The sequence below is a fragment of the Phalaenopsis equestris genome, unplaced genomic scaffold (genome assembly GCF_001263595.1).
Source record: "Phalaenopsis equestris unplaced genomic scaffold, ASM126359v1 Scaffold000277, whole genome shotgun sequence".
In the NCBI taxonomy this organism is placed as follows: Eukaryota; Viridiplantae; Streptophyta; class Magnoliopsida; order Asparagales; family Orchidaceae; genus Phalaenopsis; species Phalaenopsis equestris.
Window position 1 is genome coordinate 550,530 of NW_018164719.1, and position 11,514 is coordinate 562,043.

An 11,514-nucleotide genomic window follows, 5' to 3' on the forward strand; every position below is an offset into this window, starting at 1 on the left:
ATTTTTTTATTTTAAAAAGTTTTAATTAATTACAAATTATAATATTTAATTTTATGAATATGTATTATAAGTGTGTGTATATTTATTTATTTATTTCTTTTTGAGCTAATTTGAGCCGAATACGAGTGAGCAATTGTTTGTTCATGCTCGGCTCGTTTATATTTCTAGCTTAAAAGTTTGTTCGTGTTCGACCTGTTAAGCTTAAAGAACGAGCCGAACACGAGCAGTTTGCGGACGAGCCAAATTGACAACCCTATTTGAGACACTTCAGCTTCATGCTTCTTTCATTTTGTTTAATAGCGTTTTACTTCTTAAACACTTCAAATACACCATATTTTTTTCCTTAAGAAGTAAACCCATTCCTTTTGATGTGATAGTCAATAAATGTGACAAAGTAGTGGGAACCTGTGATGGATTGAACTGGAGTATGACCCTATATATCATTATGCACTAATTTTAGTTTCTTTAACTTTACCATTGACCCACATTTAGGGAAACAAATTTCTCTTACTTACCTTATGCACTCTCTTCACAAAAATTCAAATCTATAGATTTCAAACTCTGATGTTTTATTCTTTGAAAGCATGGACTTCATACATTTCTTGTTTATGTGGCCAAATTTGCGGTGCTATAGACGTGCATCTATCTTGGTTTCAGTCACATTAATGAATTTGTCATTTCATTGATCAACTAATGAATGCCTTCAATCTTGTGCTTTCTAGGTCACATTCCATGAGTCGCCTGTGAAAATAGTCACATACCTTAACTTTGTTAGCTGGTTCATAGAGATCAAATTTCTCTTCAGACTTGGAACATGTCTAACTTCAATAAACTTCTAGACTTGTTCCATTTAACAACTTGATATCCACATCATGTTTTCTTAAGATAATGCAGGCTTTATTCTCTCAAATAAATCTATCCTAAATCATTATCTTTTTATTTGGGCATGCATTTAAAGAGACTCTTGAATCTACTATCCAAGGTTCAATATTGAGTAATGATAGCACCAGGGAGTCACCTTGGATTTCGCTACTGGAAACATTTGTAGAGAGATTCATTTTTTGTCCTCTACCAACAACCTTCCTTAAAACTTTAAATTTCTCTTGAAATGCACTTTTTTTTCACAATTCCAACATTCTCTTATGACTTTTCCTCTATTGGACATGGACTTTCCTTGTCTGTACTAATATCTGTCTCTTCCCGTATTCTTGTCCAGATTTCTTCCCCCATTTTCAGCATTCAACGCAAAACCTGAAGAATCACCATTCACCAACTTTCTGTGAACTTTTTCATGCAACACTAAACCCATGACATTATCGAAATTCAACTACATATTTCTTGAAGAGTTACTCACCACCATGACTAATCAATTTTAGTCACAGTATTGAAATTGTTCAAATATTCAACCACCGAACTGTCTTCTGTCATATTTATATTAGATAATTTATTCACCAGAATAATCTTATTATGAACAAAAAGTTTTTCGTACATCTTTATCAGCATTGTGATACACCAAAATAATATATTATTTTAAGTATATATTTTATGCTTCTTTTTTGGTGATATTGCACTTTAAAAAAGAGTATTTTCATTTTTTTGTTACAGGTATATTAATTTTAGGCATTTGAAGCAAAAGTAGCAAAAAAGACAAAATTTGGTGCCAAAGCCCATAACAGAGCGATCTTCAGCAAACTGGCGCATCAGATTGGCGCCAAGTGCTCCATTTGACATAGAGTTGGCGCATCATGCACCAGATTTGGCGCTAGATGTGCCAAAGACTACTTTTTGCTGATTAAGGCGGTTCAAGACGAATTTTACGCAAATTTTCAAAGGGACACTTATTCTAAATATCTCTTGGAGTAACTCAATGCATCTAGACACTTTGGATGCCAAAGCCCATAACAGAGCGATCTTCAGCAAACTGGCGCATCAGATTGGCGCCAAGTGCTCCATTTGACATAGAGTTGGCGCATCATGCACCAGATTTGGCGCTAGATGTGCCAAAGACTACTTTTTGCTGATTAAGGCGGTTCAAGACGAATTTTACGCAAATTTTCAAAGGGACACTTATTCTAAATATCTCTTGGAGTAACTCAATGCATCTAGACACTTTGGAAGCTTATTTTATGAAGAGATATATCTCTTGGATCAATAGACATGTCATTTGAATTCAAAAGAGTTGACTTTTGGAGAGAATTTTAGAGAAAATTTTGAATTCTTTTTGGATGGAGACTGCCTTTAATAAAAGAGAGTGAAGTTTAGGGCTGGAGAAGAGAGGAGTTTTTGGGGGCGAGTAGGTGGTGTGTGGCGTGAGTTAAAGAGAGAGAGAGATAGTTAAGGGCTTGAAGATTTTCTTTAAGAATTTTAAGAGGAGAGGGAATGAGAGAGATTTCTTCTTCATTACACTTTTAAGAGAAATTTGAGAGTGCTTGTAAAGGGAGAAAGACTTGGAGAGAATTTCTAGGAGTTTGCTCGAGAGAAATTGTGAGATAAGTTGTGTCTTTTATTTTTTTTGTTTTGTAAACTTGCTTTTTTTAATGAAATTCGTATTTTGTAGTATTTTTCTTATGAATTCTGAGTAGTATTCTTTATTCTTCTTTTTTACTTTAAAATATAGTTTTGTGAATAATTTATTTTGTTTTATATGATTTTAAATGTCAATAATTTGTGATGATTTGAACTCCGATCTTCATTTACTTTTCGATCTGGCCAATTGAAATATTAAAATGTGTTGAGAAACATATATTCCAAAAGGGCTATGATTTCTATAACATGGGGAGAATTACATTTGATTTCATGGGAGAGTATTTCATCCATAGAATTGGGTGCAAATAAATAGGAAAATATATTTGGTTGGATGTAGAATTAAAGATTTTAAGGTGACAGATTAAAATCTTCAATTTGGTCCAGTTGATTGTAAACTGGTGCGAGATTGTTCGCCCTCAAGGGAGAGAGTAGTGAGAGCTCTGGAGTGGGAGCCAGTATCCTCTCAGCCTAACCACGGAATTAGAGACCAAACTCTGGATTAGCCAATATTCTTTATGCACTCGGAAGAGGGTAAAGGAAGAGGGTAAAGAAAGGGTAAAGAATATGATTGCTCATATTTGACACAAAATAATTTTTATATATTTTCAAGTACTATTAATTTTTTCACAAACCATAGACTTATTGTAAAGAGAAATGATGCTTTCTTAAATTTAGAACTTTCCTTCACAACATTCTTAGTTTTAATTTTCATAAATTTACTTTTGAAAGTTTAGTATTTAGTTTAGTTAACTTTGTCTTTCAACTGCATTTTAATTAGCATTCACTTGTTATTTAATATTCAAACTTTGCACCACTTTACTTTTTTTTGTATTTTTAAAATAGTACTTTACATTATAATCTTAAGAACTATTTACAAGCATTTCCAACTTCTCTGTGACATCGATATCTAGGACTTCATTAGAGCTCGTTATTACTTGAGCGATACGTATACTTTGCGTTATTTTTAAAAGGAGATTTGACAGTTTAAAAATTACTAAAAGATAAAATAATTTTCATTGAAGTTATTTTGTTGGGATTAATTTGCATATTTTCTATTGTATTTGTCGTGTGTATTTTGCAATATTAAAAAATATTTGTAAAATTAACACACTAAATCTACCTGCATCATTGTCATGAGATCCATTATTGTTTATCATTAATTTTATTGAATGCAACATAAGAAAAAAGTGATAAATGGATCAAACTTAAGGTCGTTCGATCTGACACTTCTCATTCCTCTATAGTCATCGATTCGGATTTCTTTGTGATACTTGTGGTGACAAATACAATTTTTTATGATGCAACATATCCTCTACTTGCATTCTCCAGAATGCAAAGTTCAATCCATTGAACTCCTCTTCATACCCTGCTTCTTCGGCTATTACTCCCACTTGAATCAAACACCACTCCCGATACCACTTGTTGGGATGGAATGAGCTCTTAGGGTTTTGATTGGTTCACAATTAAAATCATACCGCTGAATAAGATCACACCAATTTGAGAAATTCAAATAAAATAAATTGAATAGAAGCACATCAAACTAATCAAAGAAAGACGCACTGGGATTTACGTGGAAAAATTTGAGAACCAAAAAAAGACCACAGAGCCACACCATAAAAAATTTCACTATGAATGAGAGCAATGTATAGAAATACACACTCAGATCAACTCTCTGCAAACTCAGAAATATACAAAACTTTGTTCTAAACCTTTTTTCTCTATCTCACAAGAAAACCTTCGCTGAAATCCTTCTCATTAACTCCCCCTCTTCACGGAAGCCTTGTTGAGAAACACAATATGCACATTAATCCTCTCGTTGCTCGACTCATGAACTTAAGAACCGAACAATAGAGAATCGTCCTGGCGGCGTAATCACACTGAGAAGAGGCGTAATTATCTTGTGCGCTTTGTTCTGCAAACCTAGAACCGGCAGATCGCTGGCTTAGGTATGCCCAGTTGTTGTGTAGTCACGCCACCCAGCAAGCTATGCCTATTTCAAGCGTGGCTACGCCATGATGTAAACACTTCTGGATGCTTCTTACAGCTGTGTACTCCTGGGTGCTTCAGGCTCCATTTCATAACACAATTCTCATGTGTTGTTTTTCACAAGTGATTGCATCTTTTTCTGCGTATTTTGTTACCACATAATTCTTTCAGCCTTCTCCATGGCTTTTTTATAGTTCGACTTCATTTTTGTGTTTCAAGAAATATATCTATATCATTGTAGTGTAATTGTTATAAATAAAAGGAAATGCCTAACAAGTCCATGCGACCTTATCTGATAAGGCTGCTAAGGGTCTTAGTGAATGAATTATAAAATGTATTAGTTCTATGTTCAGTTGATTGAAACTTCAACCTATTTTCCTTCCCCATAACATTGTGCTTACAAAATTTAAGATTTTCAATCTTATCACACAGAACAGAACTTATTTATCATGCTTCTAAAGCCTTTCTTAGCTTACATGGATCAATCTTCTATGCCACAATTGAGTTGCATCAAATAGTTAATTGTTGCATAACCAAACCTCCAATGACTGTTCTTCCAAACACAGAACACAAACCATTGATCAAAACTTTATTCATAGGAACAAATGATCATTTGTATATCCTCAAAATTTCATTTTTTCTTTTGAATTCATGCCTATATTTATCTAAGATTTTGATTGAAATTAACTTTCTCTTGAGTTCTGGTATGTAGCTAATTTTTTTAATTTTCTTTCTTTGCCATCAACATGATTTTAATCATGCTAATTCCCAAATGCTTGCAAGTCTTGCTATTCCCAAGCATCAACAAACTGCCATTTTCGTCTTGAAAAGATTCAAACCAAGATTGGTTTAGACACACATAGAATGAGCATTTTGAATCAAGAATCTTATCAGTACATGAATCTGATTTAGCAACATAATCACCTTACCACTATTATAACCTTCCTCAACAATTATAATTTCACCTAATCCTTTTCACTCTTAACGCATCTTCTTCTTCCTCTCCACCCATTTTGCTAAGATGCCCTTTCTTATGAAAAATGAAACGCTTTTTTCTGAATTTAAACTGGCATTGTGAATCATTTCTGCTATTAGATTCTCGTTATGTTGTCCGTCATCTCTCTATCATCAATATTTTCATCTTTTTAGTCTCTATTCATCTACTTCGCCTTTGAATTCGATGATTTTAGCCATTGAAGATACTCTTCCCATAAAACATTGCATCCATAAAATGTTCGTATTTTTAGGGCAAAGAACTCAAAAGAATTATTGCATGATCCCCATCTTTGATCTCTCCTTCATTGGATTATTTATGACTTTATTAAAGTCATTCAAATTATTTTTATGCTGTTTTGTTTCATCCATTTGTAGGCGTGCATTTGTCTTCTCAGTTATAATATGTAGCAGATGTTTCCAAGTACAGGGCTTAGTAAGGATTAGATCATTTCTAAGCTTCGTAACTCAGTTGAGCTGTGCCTTCTTCTTGAGAATAAAAGCTGAAGAAGCAAAGACTAATGAGTTTATCACTGAGAGCACACTATTGGATGCAATAATTTAATTCTTCACTGTGGCATCTGTACTTCTCTTGCTGACCATGATAATCTACAAGTAAATTATGCCACATAACGATGTTCCTTTTTATTGTCATGCATTATTCATAACACACTAATCAACATATTTACTTGCTCTGATTACTTTGGTTTTCTTGTTGATAAGGTGAATATGCGTCAATAAATGCTTATTTTATTTGAAGCATTTTTTTCAGGTACAGTGAACGTTGTCAAACAGAAATCCAAAACCAAACCGGGTGCTTCTCAAAGAACCACTAGAAGTCGGAGCAAAAATCTGTCTGAAACACAAGTTGAGAAGGAAGCAGAAGAAAAAAAGGAAAAAGAAGTAGAAAAAGAAACAAAAGTTAAGCCAGTTCTTACTCCCCTTGCAGCCAGAGCAGCTTTGGCCTCGCTGGTGCATGAACTGCCTGTGAAACCGTTAGGCTTCTCAGGGGAGCAGGACTTTCTCAAGCGCAAGGATTCACAGCAGAGTGATACCACTGGGACTACTGAACATTCCACCATAGAGGCTACGTCCAATTCTGTTAAATCAAATTTCCATGTACAGAATAAAGTATTATTATGTCCAAATCCATCTAAAAGGACTACTAATAACACTAATATACAAGTCAAGAAATCGCCAGACCGATGGAGAACTGAGGGGAAGCTCAAACCCCATGGTTCCCAAGAAATGCCTTCTAGAGGGTCTTCTGGTGGCATTGAAGACGAACCTATTGTCCTGCAAAATTCAAGAAGTTCAGTAAATGCTGAGAACTCTACCAGCTCAAGGAGGCTAACCCGTTCAATGCAGAAAGAATCAGAGGTTTCTTCCCTCCACTTAAAGCCAAAAAGATCAGCACATTCTGCTGTTTCTAAAGAAGTTTCGGTTTCAAATGATGTTGACAAAGCACCAATTTCAAAATCTCCTAGTTTGGATCCCCAAGATATACTTGCTTCTTCTGATGGTGTGGAGGGTGGAGCTTTAACTAAGAAATTGTCCAGTGCCACAAATGGGGTAGGCTGCACAAAATCTACAAAACAGAAAAAGAAGAGCAATTCCAACAATAATATATCACCGGGAAACAATGCACCAACTGCAGATACAGGAAATAAGGCCAAAGAACTTGTCACACCTGATAATATTGAAATAAAGAAAAAGAGATTAATTTTTGATCGTGTTGATTCGACATCTGAAACAGATTCAATTGCTGAGAGAAATGAACCAACAACGAAGAGGATGACAAGATCATCCTTTAAAGCTCGGGTAAGTGTTTGCTGTCATCTTAACCTTACAGTTTTTATTCTGTAATGCTAAAAATTTGGTCTCTTTGTAGGTGCTAGCATGAAAGAGGAGGAAAGCATCCCAGCACTAAAAATTCTCGTGTTTCTTCGCAGGAGTTTATAAACCTGCCATTGCAATCATCACCAAGGCTTTTGTGTCCTCCTAAGGCTCTCTTGCAGGCTAGAAGCTGACCACATTTCGGAGCCAATAGATGTTGGGAGGGTTATTATGCTTACAGTGGACTTTATTAAGTAAGTATATTACGTCTATTTTGATGTGGTTCTGAGGAGATTAGTTATGCTATCAAATATTCCTAAGATGCTTTTGGATTTTCTATCCTGGTTAATACTTTAGAGATGAGAATCAACATTCCCGCCGTTGTGCTTTCTGAATCAGTTTAATTAGGTTTCCTATCGCGATTGATCCATTCAACTTTTGAATGATTGGTGAGCTAACTTTGTCAATTTGCTAATTTCCTTTTGTCTACATGCGTTTACCCTTGATTACTGATTCCTATTCATCTTTTTATTCTTTTATTTTTCAAATAAATTTATTCATCAAACTAGTCCATAAAGTGTTATTTTATGATTAGGAAAGCTTTGGAATCGGCATGAACTTCATTCAATTTGTTGTTTGATCATAAATCTGCAATAAATTTCTTTTGATTTTCTATCATTCTTTTCGTTTGCTGTAATCCAATTCCTCTCATAAAAAAAAGGCCATGATCGATCTGGAGGGAGGTCGAGAGTCCTGAAGGAGATTGTTAAGGCAGATGAAAGCCTTGGGTATAGTTCATCAAATAGTTGAAAATTTATTGGTGTCAAAATGTTAAATGTTTGGCCATTTTTGATTTGTCAGAACCAATTTATTTTTGAAATATTTGATGTGTGACTAAACTTGAGGCTTTCACATTCCTTACATAATCTATCTCAAAAAACAGTCCTCCATCATAATACGATGAGTATTCGGTACTCCCTTGCCAACTCATACCTATCAGCAACTGGACTCTATCATCGTGTTTCTTTCTGACTTGTGCTTATAGCTCTATATGTAATAGCTACCTTTGACACCTTAGTACGTAGTCGCCTTTAAGATTGGGTTGAGCTCTGAGAATTTTAACGCCCCGGACTCTCGGATTAGTGTTTTTTGAGAGAGCTTTAATAGTCATATTTTTAAAAGGTAGATTGTGTTGTAGATAAGACATTACCCAGAGATTTTATCCTTATTTTACGAGTACATTTTGATATGGGGTTTGAGGTTTCCAATATTTGCAAGCCCTAATGATTAATTATCCCTCCCGATAACGGGATATCATTTTTGATTAAGACTAGTCATTTATAATTTAATATTGAACATTTAGTAGTAAAAAAATATATATTTTAAATTGTAAAATCTTTCACTTGGAGCTTAAAGCAGATGGTGAGAGAAATGACGACGAGCACGATCAAGATCCCATGGTTTCGTCGTCCTGGGTCGCTGTGATCATTGATCTACTTAGTCAAAATAAGTAGTCAAACCAACCTGACTAAAAGACCTTGTAAGTAACTATGAGTTGCATCGTCAAAGGGACCCTTATAGATTGGGGTGGATGCTTGTTTAAGGGGACAAATATAAGTCAATCTTAGCTTACAGAAAAATTTGTGTCAATCAATTGTATTCCTATAGTTTATAACATGAAGGGTTAAAAGCAGCCGGGAAACATTCTGGTTGTGGCTCTGATTGTAATATAATTGTGTCATTTGATGACAATCATCCGATCAGAGGATTCTAGTCATAACTGTTATTTTTGGAGCATATAGGTCAAACTACGCGGACAGAGGACTCATTTAACATTTTTATTAACTTCAAATTACTTTGAGTATTAATATAATGATACACTCGATGTGACATTAGTTCTTTTGTGAGCTTAAAAGTTTGTCACTCTCAATACACTATTGCAGAGAGTGGATGAAGTTTACTTTAAATTTTAGGTGCTTTAGTTTTTGACTTGAGTGTTTGATTCAAAACTTAGTTTGAATATTGGTTTGCAACTAACTTCTCCGGTTGAAATTTTCAGACAACACAACTATCATTGGGGATTTGACATTTAATATTTTGATATTTGAAATTTATTTTAGTTTTCAGTTTTTATATCTTTAGCCTATTAGTTTTGTCGACTTTAGTCCTAATAAGGAGAAGGACCAGACTAGATGACTTGAACTTGTAAATTTATTTGAACATTATTGAAAATTTTCTATACTCGTCAATTTCAATCCTTAAAAGAGGAGAATTTGACTCTGGTGGGACTTATAACTCTTCCCTTTAGATAGGGAGACCCGATTGATTGCTTTTTCAAAATATGAATTACTTGAGTGTAAGTTTCGCCTTAACCCGTGCAACATTTTCAAAGCAGTTGAGTTTAGGCATTAATCAATTTGGTAGAGCTTAGGCAGACATTTAATTTTATTCTTGAATAATAAAAAAGACTTGGTATATATTTTTCAAAACATTCACATGATAAACTTTATGCTTCTTAATGCATTTAAATAACTTGAAAGCACTCTCATAAGTATACGAGAAGATTTTCATGCACTTTGGATGGATTTTAGAGTATTAAATCAAAATTAGACATTAACTCAAAGTACATAATTTACATTCAAAACTTTTAAAAGTTTAAGTGAACACTAGAACTTTAAAATGCATATAAGGTTTCATTTTATGCTTTAAAAGTGTTGTCTTCTATTCGCCAGTAGACATATTGCTAATTCAATGGTGTGATTTTCAATTTTCAATTCCTCAGTTTTGAATTATTTTAGAACCTTGGGAGAAAAAGTTTGAAAGCCCAAAATTTAAAATATTTTTAAGTCTTTAGGAGCCTAAGTTCGAAAGCTCAAAATTTTAAACATTTCAAAAGTCCAGTCTTAAATATTTTTGAAACTTTAAGAGCCTAAATTTTTAAAATCTAAATATAAGATATTTTTAAACCATAGTAGTCTAAACTTTAAAAATCAAATATCTAAATTATTTGAAAATTTAGATGATCCATGTTTTATATTGTTTTATAAGTTAAAAAATTTCAAGATTTTAAGTTTTTTACATGCCCAAATCATTCAAATTTTTGGTAGCTTTCCAGCATTAACTTTTGTTACGGGGTGTCGGGAAAATGTTTGTCTTCTTAACTATCTTAAAAGACTTGCTGGTCAGTGTCGTCACTCAATGTGTTCAGGGAACGAAAACAAATTATTTAGCACTGTCTTAAAAGACACAATAGGGCATCAATGTATCTACGAAAAGGATCAAATTACAAGCCATCATTTCCTTAAGCGGTTCTTCACTTTCTCTGAACAGTACTTAATTCTCAATAACACGTACTCGCTTTTCTGAGGACGTGTATTTAAATCTCTTAATTTTATAAAAAAAATTTAAACAAGTCCGTAATTTCTTTGAACAATATTTAATCCCCAAGGACGAGTACTTATGGTTCCTCCAATGAATATTTTGAAAATTTTCCAACTGCCTCATTTTTTTATACCATTTGCAGGAAAAATCGGCAATGAAACAACGAAAGGCAAACACAAAATATTTTTCTAATTTTTTTGTCTATTTTATTCAAATGGACAACAAGGGGTTGTTTGGTGGCTTGGATAGGAACAAAAAGAGGGTTGGGTTCGGTTTAGGTTGGGTAGCGGGTTGACGACTTGGGCTTGGGCTTGGGCTTGGGTTAGAATAAGAAGGATTGCAAGGGATCGGGGAGAACATGTGGTGGGTCTGCATCTTTTGTGTGTGAAACGACAAGGAGTGGGAGGTTTGAACAGGGAAAGGGGTTGCAGCTTCGTGCAAGCTAGGGCAGAGAGGAGCACATGGGTTTCAGTGTAGGGAGGTGATCGATAAGACCCAGCCAAGGATGGAGTAGGCGTAGAATTTCGACAATTTTTAACTTGAAGGTGATAAGAACCAAATGCGATGAAGTACTGACGAATCACACAAGTATATACGTCGTGTAAGTAATATACAAAACTGAGTTGTGTATATCGATCCTACGTGGAACAAGTTAAATCCCAAAATGAAAGAGGTTCTTGTATATTGAAATTGAACCTAGCTTGAATGTTTGAAATTTGATTTTATGTAAAAGTGACTATCCTAATTTTGAAAGTATTAAAACCTAGACTAATTAGGTGAGAGAGTTTACGA

At 34.2% G+C, this 11,514-nt stretch overlaps 1 protein-coding gene across 2 annotated transcripts in view; it reads left to right on the forward strand.

The window, feature by feature from the left end:
• Positions 1-7,816, forward strand: part of LOC110024878 — a 15,198-nt gene extending 7,382 nt beyond the window's left edge. The window contains exons 4-5 of one of the 2 annotated variants that reach the window (XM_020725065.1): positions 6,278-7,326; positions 7,397-7,816. In XM_020725065.1, the coding sequence (XP_020580724.1) occupies positions 6,278-7,326; positions 7,397-7,408 (1,061 nt within the window). In that variant the 3' untranslated portion in view covers positions 7,409-7,816. The remainder of the gene's footprint in view (positions 1-6,277; positions 7,327-7,396) is intronic. The other variant, XM_020725064.1, reaches the window with a different exon arrangement.
• Positions 7,817-11,514: the final 3,698 nt, after the last annotated feature.